The sequence below is a fragment of the Esox lucius genome, chromosome 4, assembly GCF_011004845.1.
Source record: "Esox lucius isolate fEsoLuc1 chromosome 4, fEsoLuc1.pri, whole genome shotgun sequence".
Taxonomy (NCBI): domain Eukaryota; kingdom Metazoa; phylum Chordata; class Actinopteri; order Esociformes; family Esocidae; genus Esox; species Esox lucius.
Window position 1 is genome coordinate 29,751,965 of NC_047572.1, and position 19,731 is coordinate 29,771,695.

Here is a 19,731-nt window from a genome sequence, read left to right on the forward strand (position 1 = left end):
TGGCTATAGCATGCATTTTGACATCAGAATCAGAAAAGGAACGGAGATGGCTCACATTATTGTGGTATTATTTCCCAGAGCACATGATTTGGATGATTTTCATGTAAATAAATGTCAATTAATAATGTGACAAAAACTGTCCCAAAAACTTACAACATTACATTCAAATGTATGTTTTCAGTTTGAAGACATATATGGTTTTCCTATCAAAGTAATTCCTTTGAATGCATATAAAAACACTAAATCCTACTCATTACTCCCCCTGATTATCAAGACACTTTCTTTAAGTCTAACTCTGAACATTGATCTAATCCAAGGCCTCAAACATTTAGATTTAATCTGATTTGTTCAACTTTATTATTTTAATTCAACTTTATTTAGCTTTGTAATAATGGTTTGTATTTCGCAATAATGAAAAATAAAATTGCAGATGCCTTCAAAAGAGCCACTTTGAACAGGATGCCTTCAGGATGTCTTCAGTTGAGACGTCCATGCCTTCACATACCCCATTTTTGGAAATGTTTACAGATGAATCCGTCCTCTTTTCCTTCTCTATAGCCAGGAACTATAAAGCGCTCCACCTACACATCAGCCTGCCAAGGTCGCTTAACACCTTAGTTTTCGAACACACCTCATTTCATGGAGGTTCTCATCGTGTTTTTGTAAAGGAAGGAAATATACTATTAGGTTATATTGTTAACATAACATAAGAAAACACGAACTGAACATGTTACAACTGCCGTGGCCCATTTATTCCAAGACACTTTAAATCTGTATGTCACTGGAACTCTGGATGCTGTTGCTGACTTCTCGGGATCTATCGCTTGCCAAAGCATTCCATGTTTATTTGGAGAAAGACTGCAAAACAAGTAAGCTGCTTGCCGATTTTGATTAAAATAGCCTAGTTTTTACATTCGTAAGACGCGACTGATTGAAGTGCGTGCATGTGAAGCTTTTGAAATGAGTATGAAAGCCATTCATAGGTGCAAAACACGTTTCATTGCTGTTATTAACTATAGTCTTTTGTCACTGTCTTTTATTAGCTTTGTATTTTATAGTTACAGAGTAATCCACTTGTAGAAATACAACGAAGAAACCAAATTACACATTTCACTAAATGTTAAAAAGTAGCTTTCCCTTGTTCAGTATAATAACCAACAATTTAAGTGGATTTTCTCAGACCGGTATATGGGAAATTCCCACTTGCGTCAGGAATGCACCATATGAAAACAATGAGGAAAATAAACAGATGTATACAAATCCTTATTTTGGCCAGGGGTAGATTGTATTGTGCAGTGGTCTGGTTTGTTGAATCCAAGCGTCTCCCGTACAATATTACGTCGCTGGGGTCACCGAAAAAACACTTTATTTATGCAGCGAGGTAAAGTTAGTTTTAAAATGGACATTCAGTGGACATTCATATTCGCCCATCAAAACTAACTAATTTAGGACAACGAACAGTACGGGTTTTTGATCAGGTGAAGGTGAACTACAATCCACACTTTTCAGTGTATCAATCAAGATCTTTTTTTAGTGTGCTTGTTTGACAAAATATATTTTTTTATAATGATATTAAAATTCAATTGCGTCTACAAAAAGTGTGCCATGACAACAAAAATAGTATATTCGGACTCAGGGGAGGATGGTCTACAATCTACGGCTTTAAATTTTTCGAAATATTTTAGCAAATTTTGGAGTTTATCCTTTTAAATTCAATAGCATCTATGAAATGTGTGTGCCATGACAACACAACTGGTGAATTCGGACTCTGGGGAGAATGCACTACAATCTACGGCTTGTAGTTTTTTTGAAGATTTTCAGCAAATGTTTGAGTTGTCATGGCATACTTTTCGTAGACGCTATTGAATTTATAAGGATAACCGAAAAAATTATCAAAAATATTTTTAAACAATTGTAAATTGTAGCCCATTCTCCCCGAGTCCGATTATACCACTTTTGTTGTCATGGCACACTTTTCGTAGATGCTAGTGAATTTTAATATCATTATAAAAAATGATACAAAATCTTTAATTGATACATTGAAACGTGTAGATTCTAGTTCACCTTCACCTGAACCCACACTTTTCGTTGTCCTAATAGTTGGTTACCTCACTCATTTATGGCGTTAAAATACCTATCGAGGCTATGTTGTAAATATTAGTTATCGCCAAAGCCTGTGGGCACAGGAATGCATCTTTTATAATCCCCTGTTTATCCGTTAACAATAAATGTTTAACGGACCTTTTCATACCAATAAGTTACTAATTTAAATACATAAGGCGAAGTAGATAATCTAACTTGACCGCAGCCTGTCAGTGTAACCTTCCTTTTCATAACTACATTTACATTTCAGTCCTTAAGCTACCGCAGTTGTCCAGAACGACTGACATTAGTGAGGGCATACATTTCAGACGTGGTCCCTTCTGGGAATCGAACCCTCAACCCCTGGTGTTGCAAGCGCTGTGCTCTACCGAGTAACACTGGATTTTTCTCAGATTACCTAAAGTAGCTCCACTGCCACCACCTCTGTTGTCTTTTGTAATCTTAGCTTTTTATGTTAATTGTTTATGTTCTCCTTTCCAGCACTGACGTTTGCTGATTACTACTTCATTGATCAGAATCCACTCACTAACTAAGCCGTGTGGTTTCACATAGCTTTCACATAGCTTTCTTAAAATGTATGCACTTAATATATACCGCACTGGATAAGAGAGAAATTACTATAAGGTTAAAAAGAAAGAACAGCGACAGATTGGAGAGACCCAATTTAGTGTTAAATGTATTCAGCGCTCTGTCATGTACGACCGTAGTATTACCCCTTGTAACGGTGTTCACGCTGATTCCATTGTGAAGACCTCACTTCCTCAGTCAAGTCTCCATCTAAATATAGCCCTCTGACCCCTCCATTGTATAGCGTCACCGTTCGGCTTTGTTTTGACTCTCTGTCTTTCTTTCTCTCTCTCTCTCCTTCTTATCTCCCTCCTCTCAGTGTGATGGAGGCAGAAGGCCCGGGAGGAAATCCCAACGCTGCTGTGTCTCACTCACTTCCTCCCCAAGCAGAGGCGTTGAGCCCGGCGGATGAGGATAATTGTACCACAACACTGGGGAGCTCTGAAGAGCCGGCCACACACCCAAACGGCATGGGCCGGGCCAGCCAAGACGTGCCGAGGGACGGCGTGCCGGCCGACACTGTTACCGCGGTCGGCGACAAACGACAAGCTCTCTCCAGTCAGTCCGTCGCCACCGACAGCCAGGCGGAGCGACAGCCGCCCACGGGGAGCGGGTCCGCCGGTAAACTCTGCGGGTACCTCCTTAAACAAGGAGGTCCACTGAAGACGTGGAAGTCACGCTGGTTCACCTACGAGGAGAAGAGGAGCCAGCTGTTTTATTACAGGACTGCGCAGGATGTGACCCCCCTGGGCTGGGTCGAGCTTTGCTGCGCCACGTTCAGTTACCCCCTCCGGGGGGAGCAGGGCACCTTCCACATCCACACCTCTGAACGCACCTTCATCCTCAAGGTATGGCTTATTTAATATTAACACAGAGGGGTGTTCAAATCTGAACTCTGACATTGGCAGTTCTGCTGGTACGTCCTCCACAGGGGGTTAGTTAAACGACAATGAACGTAGTTGGTTGGCCCGGGGGGGGGGGGGTGGGGGGGGGTGGGGGGGGGGTCTCGTATCAGTCGGCAATCACATTTTGGATCAGCACATTTTCCAATCTGTATCCCAAGGGTTTTTCCCAAAATGTATGCCTTTGTCGGGAATATCGGTCGTCAACATTGTCTTACGGTGATTTTTATTTGGTGAGGTGATGTGGACGGTGGATGGAGCAGTGAACCAGTGGCGGTACCGTGGTGCCGCCGTTGCCTAGTCTCATGTTAATCCTGTCGGTTTGTTCGCACAGCTGTGTCGCGTCTCCCTGACAATTGACAACATATCCGTTTTGTTCAAGAGCTGCATCCTGAGGACTGAATGGGAATGCTTATTAATACAAAATTAAGGCGTCTGCCTCGTATTGTTTTTTTAGGGTGCTTGTTTGACATGCAGGAAGACGAATATGCTCATATTCACACTGTATTTCCTTCATAGCGCGACTGGGGAGAGTGGTGCTTGCAAGGGCAGGCTTGTGGGTTTGACCCTCACAGGATGGGGCCAGTACGAAAAAGCATGGAATGTTAGTGCTCTCGGGAACGTCTCGTCTTATATTGATCTTTATGATTCACTGTGGGCGTCTGTCCTCTTGCAACAGATGCATGTTTAGCAAATGCTCTAAAACATCTCGGAGATGCTCCAAAACCCCCTTCTCAGAAGGGTGGATGAAGGTGCTCGCTAAACGGCTTAAAAGGACAAGTGCTGTTCCGATGCGGAGCGCAGACATTGGACAAGTCATACATTACAGAGACTGCACACACACACACACAGTAGCTGTATGCACGGTCCTCTGACAGTGTCCCTGGTGTCGTCTCAGGCCCCTAACCAGGAGGCTATGATGTACTGGCTCCAGCAGCTGCAGTTGAAGAGATGGCAACACCCTGACTGGAGATGGGCTACAATCTACGAAAAAATATTTAGGAACATTTTGGAGTTTATCCTTATAAATTCAATAGCGTCTACAAGAAGTGTGCCATGACAACAAAAGTGCTATATTCTGACTCTGGGGAAGATGGGCTACAATCTACGGCTTGCAGTTTTTTGAAAATTTTCTGCGAATTTTTGAGTTCTCATGGCATACTTTTTGTAGACGCTATTGAATTTCTAAGGATTAAAAGAAAAAATTATCAAAAATATTTTGAAAAAATACGTTGTATATTATAGCTCATTCTCCCCTGAGTCCAAATATACCCATTTTTGTAGACGCTATTGCATAAACTAAACTAAAAGCCTCAGATTGAAGCCCATCCCCCCACGTGTCTGAATATAGCACTTATGTTGTCATGGCAACTTCATAGATGCTATTGCATTTTAATATAATTCAATTTTTTTTTTTACAAAAATAAAATTTTAATCTTTGATTGATACATTGAAAAGTGTAGATGGTAGTTCACCTTCACCTGATCAAGAACCCATACTTTTCATTGTCTTAAATTAGTTGGTTTTGACGGGCGAATATGAATGTCCACTGAATGTGTCCCTGGTGTAATCTCAGGCCCCTAACCAGGAGGCTATGATGTACTGGCTCCAGCAGCTGCAGTTGAAGAGATGGCAACACCGTGACCAGCTGACTGGAGAATCCACCCGCCACTGTTCTCAGCACCAGGAGCCAGGGCAACAGGACTCATTACCACCCAGCTGCCCAGGTACGGTCGGAAGACGTGAAGGCAGCTGTAGACACTGACTGGTATCACGTTCAGCCAGGGGAAGCAGATCATGTAGAGATCTGGTGACCCAGCCATGGAAATTAAAATAATAAAATTCCCCTCTTAAAAGCCTATAGTACCATACTGTAGTGAGTGGTTTTGTGAACCATTGGAGTGGAAAAGGGTAAGCCTAACATCAGGCAGGCTGTAATGCTAATATTTGTTTAGACCACTTTAATTTTCCCATGTCTTGTGGTGTTTTAGACTTCAATTTAATACATTTCCCTCCTTTCAATCTACACACACACACACACACACACAATACCAGAAAGACAAAGCAAAATACTTGTTTAGACATTTTTACCAATTTATTGAAAATGGAAAAACTAAAATCTAATGTAATTTTAACTGTTCAAGTGGTGGCAGGACACAGGCGCAGGGGTGGATTAAACAAAGGTTCTTTAATGCAAAGACTTGGAGTTATACATGCTTTGCAGACAAAAAGTGACAGAAAATGAAATAAAGAATAGTAGGGCAGGAGGAACTTGAATAGGAACATGACTGGGGTAAATGACACTAGTGAAATCAATGAACATAGGATTCAAACAGAACATAGAAACACTACATAGAACTAAAGTACATTGAACATAGAAATACAACAGCCAGCACAGCATAGTCCATGCCCAGCGGTTACACGTACATAATTTAAACAGTTCGGGGTAACAACAGAACCAGCAGGACAGGAGGAGGGTAGAATAAATTCTGACAGCAATGAAAGGTCTTAATTTTCATCCTATATGAGTTTGTCAACAGACTATATGAGTCCTGAACTATGCTAACTCCATAAAGGAAATAATAGAATTCTCAATAATAAAGTATAAAAAATGTAAAATGAATTCACCAGGGATAGTGAAATCATAACTGGCAAAATGAATGAACACAGGCTGAATAGGCAGAAAATTAGCTGAACTAATTTGGGTAAAGACCCAATCAATCAATCAGTCAAATTTATTTATAAAGTCCTTTTTACATCAGCAAGTGCTTTTACAAAACACCCGGCCTTAAACCCCAAGGAGCAAACAACAGTAGTGTTGAATTTCAGTGGCTAGGAAAAACTCCCTAAGAAGGCTGAAATTTTGGAAGAAACCCAGAAACCCAAATTTAAGAGGACCCAGGCTCAGAGGGGTGACCAGTCCTCTTCTGGCTGTGCCGGGTGAACATTTTAAGAGTACAATTATAATAATTGATAAATGGATGTGGGCTGATTCCAGATTCTATTTAAACTTAGTCCAGGTCGGAAGCACGACCAGATGGACAAGGACAGGGACAACACAGGGGTAGTGTCAGCACAGTGGCAGCTGAAATCATCAGATATCGTCGTGATCTGCAACACAACCAGGAGGATTTTGGACAGGGACAGCAATGGATCTTTCAAGCCAGGTACTCTGCAGGTCTGGGCCAGGACCTCATGTCCTCCTAAGCTTAAAACAGCAGGAGACAGGGAAAATTTAGAAAATGCATTTCCTATATCTACAAAGATTTCTAGTGGAGAAGGAGAACTGACCATACTCCCCCAGAACAATAATATAGCAGCGTAAGACTTTGGGCCGAGACAGGGGGGTCCGGTGACACTGTGGCTGTATCTGGGGGAGGCCCCCTGGAGCTAGTGAGGGAAACAAACTCTGGCATTGCACAAGTGTTGACTGACACACTTTTTTTTTTTTTGCACGTTGGCATGGAGATTGGGGACTCATGCCTTGTTTTATGGGCATATAGAAAAGCCCATTTAACGGGTGCAATCAGTTATTCTCTTCCCTCCCTCACCTGCCAGGCTGGGGTTGTCCACAGGGTCACAAAGTCACCAGGCCGCCTAATTGAACACTGTGTATTCAGCCTTCACCGTGACACTCCAAATTGACCTTGTGCACCCTGTGTCCTTTGACCCTGTGACCTCGAGATGTCTGTAGAACTTGACTAATGTCCAGCTGTGGCAAATTCAAATGATTGGACATGATTTAGAAACATGTCTGCCTATATAAGGTCCTACAAGTCACAGCTTGTCAGAGCAAAAACTAAGCCATACATTCCTAGAACATTGCTGTAGGCTGCGGGGATGGAGTTTTGTTGAGGCATAGGTCTGGGGAAGGTTGTAAAATATCAAGCACTGAAAGTTCGCAGGAGCACACTGGGCTTCATCATTTTTAAAGGAAAGCTATTGGGAACTACAAGACCAGTCTTTGAGCCAGGTTTAGAGATACTCTGCAGAGAACTGAGAACATACCGGAAGGACAAGAAAACCTGAACCAGAGAACACAGGATGTGAGACAGGGGCCAGATTGATCTTTCAGCACGACGAAGACGAAAACCACACAGCCAACACAACACTGGACTGGCTTTGGGACACATTTGCCAAAGACCAGACTTGAACCCCATTAAACATTTCCAGAAAGACCTGAAGATTGCAGTTCACCAACCAAATTCCGTGTGACAGTGCTTGAGAGGATATATAAGCAACAATGGGAGTGAAAAGATGGTAGAGGCAAACCCAAGATGACCTAAAGCTGTGCAAGCTGCCAATGGCTCTCCTACAAAGTACTGAATAAAGGTCTAAATACCTATGTACAAGAGAATTATTTTCATCAATACTGAATTTAGTCTTTAACACAGTGCAGAGATTGAAGGCGTCAGAGTACTTTCCCAGGACACTGTAAGTATGGAATATCGATGTATTGAAAGCGAAAGCCAGCTGACACACCGTCGGCATTTCTGTCAGTGCCAAGATGTAAAATGCTTTGCATAGTTTACTTATCTGTTACTCTTGTTTTCGTCTACAATGTCTTGTGCTTATGTACGCTGAACAGAAAATGCTAACGTGAAAGTGGACTGTTTCCGACACACCTGTCAGGTGGATGTATTATGTAGACAAAGGAGAAGTGTTCACTGAGATGTTAAATCTGTGCACAGAATGTGAGAAGTAAGCTTTTTTTCTTTTTTTGTTGTTGTTTCAGCTCAAGAAACTTTGGATGAACACTTCACATGATGTGTTTATTTCACATGATGTGTTTTTTTTTTGCTCAGTGAGCAGTACCAGTCATGTTGTCATCGGTTGGTCCAAGTTTTGCTTTGTCAGCTAGAGCCATTTTCTGTTATTTTAAATAGTATTATGGCCGCCTTTGATATTCCATAGAAAATATTTCACACCCTATGACACTGCCTGAATCAATAGAACACATGTGAAATTGCAGATCTTAACCCCACCCCCAATGACTCATCGATGAATGTCAACCTGTCCCTGCATGTTGAATGACCTCGCCAGGGATTTCCTAACTCTCACTGTGAGGTCTAGCTTCCCGAAAGCATTTTAGTCTGGCAGCACACCCACTTCCTCCTGGTGATTGAGCAAATCTGCCAGATGTCAGTGGACACGAGACGCATCTACAGACACTGCGTAACATTCATCGCTCCAATATACATTTGGACAGATGTTCTGTCAATTCCATCTCATGTATACAGAAACATTTCACAAATGTTATGGAATTCTTGTCAGCTGTTGCACCTCATCACTGCTGAGATCTTGGATTACATTAAGCAATGGTGTAACTTGAACCACTCAAATGTTCCCAGTAATACTCATACAGTATATTTTTGACATAATGAATTTGTCTGATTATTCTTTAGCGTAGCGGCCCTCTGTATGACTTGACTGGAGCAGTGCTGGAGGATCCACAGATTTGTTCTATGGTGCTCTGACAGTCCAGTCCGCTTATGTTTGAGAAAGCATTTGTCCTTCTAAAGTTTCAATGTAATCAGAACGGTCCTCTCTCTTGTAAGTTCATGTAACATGCCTGAAGTGATGTCTCAACTGCATGGTTGATCACCAGTGACCTACAGCTTTACTTCCTGAAATAGTGGCATGTCTTAAGTGTTATAGGTGTGTCAATAAGCAGACAGTGTTATTCAGAGACGCTTGTCTGAGCACATGGGTTTGGCATTATGGCCAATGGCTTAACAGAATTTTCAACTTAATAGCTTTGGGACTCAAACAACTGGGCATCTGCTGTGAATTTTTTCCATCTTACATAATTGAAAATAAGTTATTTATCTGTCCGCTGTTGAATTGTAAATCATGTCCTGGGAGATTGGTGGTTTACATTTCAGGATAACAATGTTGATCAGATGTAACAAGATATTTCTCTACAAATTGCAGACATTTCCTCATGCCGGGGCCTGGGTTGATAGCATAATTTTCCGCTGTCATCTCTCGGGACTTGATCCCGGTAAACAACTTATCTACTGTTAGGGATATTTACCCGGAATGTAGATGCTAATCTACTTTGTATTAATTCTTGTGAAGATCGTAATGGAGTTAGATTTGATCCTGTTGAAATTGTTACATTGCAGCAGCTACAGTATTTTTGTATGTTAGTGCTCTGTAGCTACTTCACAGCTCTTAGCTCGTTGAAAAGATTTGCACTGTCTCTTTAGCAGTATTACTTTAGCTACAGGCTATGGCGTGACGGGCCTCTCATTCAGTAGGCAAATGTAGTGCAGTGCTGAACACAGAAATGTCAATAATTGAGCTGGCGTTATTCCTTAGCCCCAGGTGAGATATTTATCTCATGTTTACCTGCAGAACATGTGCCAGTTGATCTAAGTGCTCCCTGCTATTTGACCTTCGGGGTTCTGGGTAAAACGTTGTGGCTAACGCTTCGCTGACAGCCAGGGGAAGTGGGTCTGAAGCCAAGAGAGGAAGTTGATCTGACTCTCCAGTGTAACAGTGTGGCTACAGTGGGGAGAACAAGTATTTGATACACTGCCGATTTTGCAGGTTTTCCCACTTACAAAGCGTGTAGAAGTCAGGTGCAGTTAATACAGGTAGTGAGTGGAGAACAGGAGGGCTTCTTAAAGAAAAACTAACAAGTCTGTGAGAGACGGAATTCTTACTGGTTGGTAGGTGATCAAATACTTATGTCATGCAATTAAATTGCAAATCAATTATTAAAAAATCATACAATGTGATTTTCAGGATTTTTGTTTTAGATTCAGTCTCTCACAGTTGAAGTGTACCTAAGATGAAAAATTACAGACCTCTACATGCTTTGTAAGTAGGAAAACCTGCAAAATCGGCAGAGTATCAAAAACTTGTTCTCTCCACTGTATGTAACATAGGCTATAGGTTTTTTGGGTCCAACAAAACACATCCACATTCTATTGTTAATGCCAAACAGCTTGCGTATGTGAAAACATTACCAAATATGTTTTAGTTGTCCATGCATTGAAGATTATACTATTGTTAGTAACTTATGACGTGCCAAGCATCATTTAGGTCTTTGCCTAGTTTTGACATAACCCACAACCTACCAACTAATTAAAATATTTCCTGCTTGTCCTAACATGTCCAGAATGGTTCACATACAATATGGTGGAACTGAACAGTCAGTTTTAACTGTAGAAATTAGCCTTCATTTCATATCAGTACAGTAAAAGCAAACACCTTTACCTAAATAAGACCAAAGTGGTCAGGCAGCCACCTTTACCCTCTAATTCAACCAATAATATCACTCTCATTATCATTAGCTGAAAGCTTCCTACTAGCTGCATGAGTAGCTGTGACTTTTGTGGATCCAAAGACACGGGCACTGACCAAATTATTTATTTTTACTTCATATAACGTAGATGCCTTCCTGCCGACTGTGAAGAACCGGTCCAGTCTCCTGGGCGAGGACGCCACCAATTTGGCAGCATCGTCACAACGCAACCCCCTCAGCAACTTCTCCCTCAAACACCCGCTGATTGAGATTCAGTAAGCGCATTCTCCCCTCTTCTCCCCTATTCGTTCTCCATTGAGCCCGTGTAGCTTAGTTGTTAGTGCATGGTGCTTGCAAACGCCAGAGGGTGTGGGTTCGATTCCCATGGGCTGGGGACCAGGTCGGAAATGCATGCATTCACTACTGTTAGTTGCTTTGGATCAGGGCGTCAGCTAAATGGCAAGACGTGAACCTGTGTGTTCAGGGAGTAGCTACTCCATCAGCTAATAAGGATCCTTATGTCATATCAGATGACACATTTAGTTGTGTGTGTGCGTGTGCGTGCGTGCTCTCACGTGCACTGTTCCTACAGGAACTCTGTGCACAGTCTGCTTTCCAAGCGGTCCTCCCAGGAGTTGAGTCAGAGCGTGTTCCATTTGGAGACACCTCCTCCTTGGATACCTTCAAACGGCTCCAACGCCCCCTCACAGACGGCCCAGGACAGGCTTGGTAGGTCCCACACACCTCAGCTTCCGGAGATGTCCTCTGATATACTGGTGTATTCCTGCTGACCTCTGTTGGCAGCTGATTAAATCATGCAGAAGGTTGCGGCTTTCATGTCGTCTGCACAACGCTGTAATTGCCTTGTTCTTTTCTTGACCAAAAATCTTTTCTATTGGCTCACGGCTGTAATGACCAAAGAGGTGTGGCCTTCCCCCTCTACCCTCCATGCCATCCCACAGGCCCTGGGAATGCAGGAAACCCCGAGACACCGGCCACGCCCCTGCTGCCCGAGACACCGGCCACGCCCCTGCTGCCCGAGACACCGACCACGCCCCTGGTGGCTGCAGACCCCGTGGGCCAGTGCTCCCCCAAGGAGGCCAGGTGGTCCCCATGCCTGTCCCAGAGGAGCAGGAAGAAGAGGGGCAGTTCTGCCACGATGCCCGCTGTGTTCCGGGAAGCTTCCTCAGAAAAGTCGGCGCGCGTGACACACCTGCGGCAGGAGAAGGAGATGCTGGCAGAGGAGGTGAAGGCCCAGAAGGTACAGGCCAAATCTAGACGATGTCAAGCAAGTGAACGGTCTCCTCTCGTATCAGTCGGAGTAACTTGAGTTTGTATTCCTACACGGCCCCTGCGTCTTCTTCCTGCGCCGCTTATTCCCCTGCCCCATTCCAGGAGCTGGTGTGGCTACTGCACAAGGCCCTGGAGGCAGCTCAGCTGGAGAAGCGGACATGCGCCGAGTTCCTGGCAGCCGAGGGCGAGCAGGAGCGCCTGGAGCTGCTGAGGCACCGCGAGCGGCAGGCCGCTGACCTGCGCGGCCGCTTGGAGGAGGTGAGGGCCGAGGCGGAGGGCCTGAGACAGGGCCTGGCAGAGAAGGACGAGCAGGTGGACAAGCTCCAGCGGAAGGTCACCCTGCTGAGGGAGAAGAACGCTGCAAAACAAGAGGTGAGGCCCGGTAAGAGGGGTGTGATTTGATTAGATTATTGCACATTTAGAATGACCATTTGTACTTGCATTTGCACACCTATACACACCTATACATCCCACTTGTAACATACATTATTCTTAATGGTTTAACTTTTCCGCCCTCTTCTGTTTGCACTTCTGGTAAGATGCTAATTGCATTTTGTTGTACTGTACTTGTACCTGTTCAGTGACAATACATTTGAATCTAATTTCACTTATTGGCGATGGAGACGTTGCAGGCTGTAGGGGTGGGGTTCTTTGGCCGGTAGTCTGTGACGACTTGGATGCCCTGCCACATGCTTCAGGGTTCGGAGCTGTTGTTAAAGTGCTCCTCAATCCGCAGTTTGTGGTCATGTTTAGCCGTCTTGATGCCCTGAATGAGCTGTAGGCCTGTAAGCAGAGTCATGTGTCTTTAGCTGTCGTCAGACCTCTCTGTTCATCCACGACTTTGGGTGGTGTCATTATTGAGGCTGAAGGGATGTCCATATGGAAGTCAAGGGTGGCTTGAGTGGCAAACAAACTCCCAGTCTGTGTGTTGAAACTGATGCTGTAGTAATGAGTCTGACCCTTCTGGACACATTTTGACTGTCCTCACTGATGGTTTCACACCTTTTAATGAGGGGTAAATGCTTGGGAAGTAAGAACAGTGAAAGATGGTCAGACTGTCCCTGGTGGAGTAAGGGAATGGCTTTTTAAGCCGCCAGAATGTTTGTATACACGTTGTCTAGTGTATTGTCTCCTGGTGGGGCAGGAGATATTTTGATGGAATTTGGGGGAAAAACTGTTTTCAGATTTGATTGGTTGAAATCCCCTGCAACAATAAAAGGACCATCCAGATGTGCCGTTTTCTGTTTGCTAATAGCAGCCTGCAGTTCTTTCATTGCTGGTTTAGCATTAGCATCCGGAGGTATGTAGGCAGCAGTAACAACAATGGAGGTAAACTCCAGAGGCAAGTAAAAAGGCCTGGACCTAATCATTAGGTCCTCCAGACTGGTTGAGCAGTGACTCCCGGTAATGTTAGTGTCTGGACACCAAGCTTTATTTACATAACTGCACTGGCCACCTCCTGTGGTCTTCCCGGAGTCCTCTGCCGTACGATCAAGCCATGAAGACGCCACGCCCCTCTAGGCCAATTGCGTTGTCGGGTATGCTGTTGTTAAACCACGTTTCTGTGAAAATCATGACGATGCAATCCATAATCCTTTTTTGTGAGATGATTCTTAGTCGTATTGCATCCATTTGAGTGTGCGTTCGTTAGCGAGGAGAAGGCTAGGTAGTGGAAGCCAATGGGGGATTAGCTTTTGCTTTGCCCCTCGCTTTCGTTTGCGATCTCGATGCTGCCTCCGGGCATTTCTTGTCAGAGATATTTGTGCCTCCCGGGGTGTCTTTGCGATCTCCAGTGGAAGTTGTCAATGGGGACGGACTTAGAAAGTCAGCATGTCATTTGTTATTCTAAATGGACTGGATATGGACAAGGCTACGGGTTGATTTGAGGTTGGGTTCTGATTGACTCCCCAGGGTGCAGTAGGGCCACCTGATATGATTGTGTAATTAGCTACAACCCTCCTGATGTGTTTCAAGGTGATCCTGAAGCTGTCCGAGCAGTTAGCAGCCTGCATGACCGACCCTAGAGAGAACGCGTCCAGCACCAACGCCCTGGAGGCCCAGACCTTCTGCCAGCTGCAGAAGGACACTGAAAACCTCAAGGTTGGTCTGTGGTTGCAAGTAGGTCAGTCCACCACTGGAGACCCAGACCAAGAGGATTATTGTGGTCCATTGCCTGGTCACTAAACCATGATAGTCCAAGTCGCCTTATCCGTCCTTTTTCTTTGTCTATGTTTTGCTGACACAGGATGACATTGAGGCCTACAAGATGCAGAACAAGTTCCTGAACTCCGAGATCTACCAGCTGACCCGGCTGTGGCGGAACAGTTCAGAGCAGGAGAAAAGCCTTATGGTCAAGGTGGGCATGCCTAACTGGCTGTTGGAATACCAAAACATCCTTAAAGAGTGGTCAAGGCCTGTGGGCCAGTAACCGAAAAGTTGCTGGTTCCAATATCTGTGCCAACAAGGTTAAAAACGTTCGGTTGAAGAGCCCCTTGAGCAAAGTGCCTAATTGTCGGCCGGAAGTTTCTCTGAATAAGACTTTGTTAATCACTTAACTGTAAATGTCTGGTGAAACACTCTACTCTATTTTGTGTTTCAGTGCGCTTACTTGGAGGCCCGGAACTGTCAGATCGAGAGCCGCTATCTAGGTGTACTGAAGAAGCTCCAGGAAAACAAGGCTCTCGAATCAGGCCAGAAGGAGGCCGTGAGGAAACTCATTGAAGACGCACTACAAGGAGACCCCAACGACGTGCTCAAACTCAACCCTGTCAGGTAATGGGGGTGTGTGGCTCAATCGAAAATGGATTCCTTACTCCCATCTGCTTCGCTGCACTGAAGTTGGGCAGGGCTGGATGTGTTTCCAACATGCTGCTTTCAAACTTGGTTTTGGCGACCTATCAGGGAGGATAATCAAGGAAGAAGTCACTTGTTTAAAAAATAGGCATTAAATCAACAACTAAGTCACAAGTATTGAAGGTATCAAGGCAAGGCCAACTCCAACTAACACCACACGTCTCCCCCCTCAGGGAGCACGATGAGTACGGATTCAAGATCATCCCGGACTACGAGGTGGAGGACATGAAGCTGCTGGCCAAAATTCAGGCCCTGGAGATCCGCTCGCACAATCTGCTGAGGCAGGATGCTGGAGACAGGCCCCTGTTGGCCCGCTGGGCCCAGTACCTGGGAGGCCGGCCGGCCGACGACCTCTGCCCGTCCTCGGAGCTCAAGAACCTGTTACGAGGCGGTGTGCCTCGCGAGTACCGTCCACAGGTTTGGCTCTGGGTGGTGAGGGTACGCACGCGCTTGCTGAGGGAGCGCCACCCGGGCCGCTACGAACAGGTAGGTGACAGCGGGTAACTGCTTCCGAGTGTCAATCTGCGTGTGACATGTTTGCGGTCCCTGTGGCCTGTTTTTTTTGCCAGTCTTTTGAACCCATCTGAATGAAATCAACCTGTTGTTATTGTTGTTGTAGCTGTGCCAGAAGAGCCTCACCTCACCCCACCCAGCATACAGGCAGATCCAGTTAGACCTGCACCGCACTCTCACCACCAATGAGCACTTCTCCTCCCCGTCCAGCCCGGTGCTGTTGGAGCTCCAGCGGGTCCTGATGGCCTTCTCCTGGCACAACCCCACCATTGGCTACTGCCAGGGCCTCAACAGGTACCTGAGATGCCCTGGATCAGTCAGAACTGTGCTCTTTAAAATATAAAACTGAGAAAGACTGCCCCCTAATGGGCAAAGCTGTAATCTGCTTGCTCGCCCCAAGATAAATTAAGAGTGGTGAATGGATGGTCAATGCATTTTCAAAATATTCTCCTGGACTGAAGTTTTAATTTGATGAAGAAACCAATATTGAATTTTGAAATCCAGATGCGTCCCTTACGCAGTCCTGCTGTGCACATATACCATATAAGATTCCAGAGAACCCAAAGAGTTCTCCACATAAATCAAAGAACCTGGCCTTTCTCCCACTTCAGGCTGGCTGCCATCGCTCTCCTGGTTCTGCAGAGTGAGGAGGATGCCTTCTGGTGTTTAGTAGCTGTGGTGGAGGCCCTTATGCCCCAGGACTACTACACCAAAACACTCATAGCCTCACAGGTAATCATCTGGCTTGAAAGACCAGTTTTAAAAAGTAATGTATGTTTGTATTGTTTGAACTTGACATGGCGTGTGAACTGATCTGGCAGGCGGACCAGCGCGTGCTGAAGGATTTCATGGCGGAGAAGATGCCTCGTCTGTCAGCCCACCTCGAGGAGCACAATGTGGACGTGTCCCTCATCACCTTCAACTGGTTCCTGGTGGTCTTCGTGGAGAGCCTGCCCAGTGACATCTTGCTGCGGGTGTGGGACACCTTCCTCTACGAGGGCACCAAGGTACCGCGCCCAGCTCAGGGATGGCGCCTGGCCAGCAGAGAAACACAGACAACTCCCAGATTATGGGTGTTCGGTTGTTGGCCTTAATGTCGTCGGCACAACCAATTTAATAAATGTTATTGGTTGGCTGGAGAGGCTCTGTTGTACGATGTGTATTAACGTAGTAGTAGCTTGTGGTAACGTAAGCATACGTGCTTATGTATTCCTTTGGCAGGTGATATTTCGCTACGCCCTAGCTCTGTTCAAGTACAAAGAGGAGGACATCTTGAAGATCCATGACAATGTGGAAATCTACCAATACCTGCGCTTCTTCACCAAGACCATTTCTGATGGAAGGTGAGGAGCCTGAGAGGTCATCTAAGGTCAAAGCATGAGGCTGTGCTATGAGGACAGTAGCACCGTATTAGATCAGTGTCCCTTGGAACAACTAGAAAGGAGTTAAAGGGGTTAATTACAGCCCAGCATTAACCCACCTGATTCACCTCTAAGTGTTTGTCAAATTCGTCAAAATCTTGTGCAGCTTGACCTTTTTATTCCGTCCAGGTGTTGTTGTGTCTATGTTTTGGGCTGTTTTTCCTGTGACTACTGAGCCCAGTGTTTCTTCTGCTGCCTTATTTAGTCTGTTGCTTGCTGTGTCAATGGGAGATATTTTTGTTGCGGACGGAGACAGACCTCACCATATGTAACACACAGATGGAGCGTGCCGATGACCTTGAAGTGCTTAGCAAGCTCCAGGTCGCCACCTATTCAGTCACAAAGCTGCCAGCACAGAGTAAAACCCAGTTTTTTTTCAGTATGGAAATAAGCTGAATAGCAGTAATGTTGCGTTTTCTCACATCTCCTGTCTTGTAATTTCCGGCTCCCTTCGACAGGAAGCTGACTAACATTGCCTTCAGCGACATGAACCCGTTCCCTATGAAAGTGGTGAAGAACCGACGAGCACAGCATCTGGAGCGCCTGCAGGGGGAGCTCCGAGAACTGGAGGCCCAGCAAGAGGAGTTTGTTGCAGAGAGCGCCGAACGCAAGGACAAAGACTTGGACACTATACTGGTCAGCGAGGATGACGAGGAGCTCTAGTGGCTGTAAGGGACTTTAGGCCAGGAGACAGACCACGTGGCCTGGGTTTGAAAGGACGTTTTATTGATGGCCCAGCAAGAACGGATCTGACTGAGGACAAATGTTTTATTTCTGTTTTCGTGGCTTTTAGAAGGTAAATAATTTCCAGGTTCTGGTCAAGAACACTAAACCTGATCAATCACGTTCTCACTGAATCACCTACTTAGTATTATTGTTCACTGTATTAGGAAATAACACCAAAGACACAACTTACACATCTCAACGGTGGGAATTTCAAACAGTGATAGTGTTGTTTAGATTTTCTACAGAATATTCAGATTTTTATATTCAAGTTTTCGTTCATATGCATGTTGTTTCTCTTAAATATTTAAATGCCATCTCCTTTATGATTCTACCAGAGCATGATAATAGGTTCTTCGTGTACAGTTGTGCTCATAAGTTTGCATACCCCTGGCAGAAATTGAGATTTTGTCATTGATTTTGAAAATATGACAGATCATGCAAAAAAAAAACTTCTTATTTTAGGATAGGGATCATATGAAGCCATTTATTGTCACAGTTTTTTGGCTCCTTTTTAAATCGTAATGATGATAAATCACCCAAATGGACCTGATCAAAAGTTTACATACCCTTGAATGTTTGGCCTTGTTACAGACACACAACGCCACACAGAGGTGAAAATGGCCATTAAAGGTACATTTCCCACACCTGAGGCTTTTTAAATTGTAATTAGTGTCTGTGTATGAATAATCAATGAGTTTGTTAGCTCTCACATGGATGTACTGAGCAGGCTAGATACTGAGCCATGGAGAGCAAAAATGAAACTGTCAAAAGACCTGCGTAACAAGGTAATGGAACTTTATAAAGATGGAAAAGGATATAAAAAATATCCAAAGCCTTGCAAATGCCAGTCAGAATACTGTTCAATCACTTATCCGGGCATCTCTTGATACAAAGCCAAGTTCAGGTAGACGAAGAAAGATTTCAGCCAAAACTGCCAGAAGAACCGTTTCGGATACAAAGAAAAACCCACAGGTACCCTCAGGAGAAATACAGGCTGCTCTGGAAAAAGACGGTGTTGTTGTTTCACAGAGCACAATATGACGATACTTGAACAAAAAAGAGCTGCATTGTCACGTTGCCAGAAAAAAGCCAGACAGAATGCCAGAAATGCATGGCAACACCTTGACACGTCTCACAGCTTCTGGCACACTAATTTGGAGTGACGAAACCAAAATAGAGCTTTATGGTCACAACCATAAGCACTATGTTTGGAGAGGGGTCAACAAGGCCTATAGTGAACAGAATACCATCCCCACTGTGAAGCATTGTGGTGGCTCACCGATGTTTTGGGGGTGTGTGAGCTCTAAAGGCATGGGGAATCTTGTGAAAATGTATGGCAAGATGAATGCAGCCTGTTATCAGAAAATACTGACAGATAATTTCTTCTGCACGAATGCTGCGCATGGTATGCTCTTGGATTTTCCAGCACGACAGTGACCTTAAGCACAAGGCCAAGTTGACCCTCCAGTGGTTAAAAAAAGGTGAAGCTTCTGGAGTGGCCATCAGTCTCTTGACCTTAGTATCATCAAGACACTCTGGGGAGATCTCAAACCAAAGACTTTGCATGACCTGGAGGCATTTTGCCAAGACGAATGGGCAGCTATACCACCTGCAAGAATTTGGGGCCTCATAGACAACTATTACAATAGACTGCACGCTGTCATTGATGCTAAAGGGGTCAATACACAATATTAAGAACTAAGGGTATGCAGACTTTCTTTTCTTTGTTGCCATGTTTTGTTTTATGATTGTGCCATTCTGTTATGACCTACAGTTGAATGTGAATCCCATAAGAAATAAGATGTTATGCCTGCTCACTACAAATGGTACCTATATGACCAATTCTCCAAGGTTATGCAAAGTTTTGAGCACAACTTTATGAACTTTTTTTTAAAAGGCAGTCAATGACAAGTTAACTTTCCAATGTATCAACATTTTTAAATGAATTCATAAAAAATGTAAGCTTCAAGCAGCATTTCAGGAGTTTGCTCACTGTGCTACCATCAAGGCAAATTAGACATTTCCCCCAAATTAGCTCTTAACTCCTTTGACAACATTCCAAAACAATACAAATGAACAATGGAACGATAAAGCTGTA

General features: G+C 44.4%; 1 protein-coding gene across 1 annotated transcript; it reads left to right on the plus strand.

Moving 5' to 3' along the window:
- The first annotated feature begins 588 nt into the window (after nt 1-588).
- tbc1d2 (TBC1 domain family, member 2) lies at nt 589-17,983 on the plus strand. Its single transcript, XM_020045668.2, has 17 exons — nt 589-869; nt 2,990-3,518; nt 4,471-4,548; nt 5,149-5,299; nt 10,976-11,102; nt 11,420-11,556; nt 11,790-12,088; nt 12,223-12,492; nt 14,095-14,220; nt 14,366-14,476; nt 14,720-14,892; nt 15,147-15,459; nt 15,593-15,780; nt 16,098-16,218; nt 16,308-16,493; nt 16,708-16,829; nt 17,366-17,983. Exons 2-17 carry the CDS (start codon nt 2,994-2,996, stop codon nt 17,568-17,570), a joined length of 3,132 nt encoding a protein of 1,043 aa, XP_019901227.2. The 5' UTR covers nt 589-869; nt 2,990-2,993; the 3' UTR covers nt 17,571-17,983.
- The last annotated feature ends 1,748 nt before the right edge of the window (nt 17,984-19,731 follow it).

Bases quoted from the DNA above. Each gene is read 5' to 3' on its own strand.
- tbc1d2 (XM_020045668.2), top strand. From the start codon at position 2,994: ATGGAGGCAGAAGGCCCGGGAGGAAATCCCAACGCTGCTGTGTCTCAC. The intron at 11,103-11,419 runs GTAAGCGCATTC...CTGTTCCTACAG, and splicing joins CACCCGCTGATTGAGATTCA to GAACTCTGTGCACAGTCTGC. The intron at 11,557-11,789 runs GTAGGTCCCACA...GCCATCCCACAG, and splicing joins GACGGCCCAGGACAGGCTTG to GCCCTGGGAATGCAGGAAAC.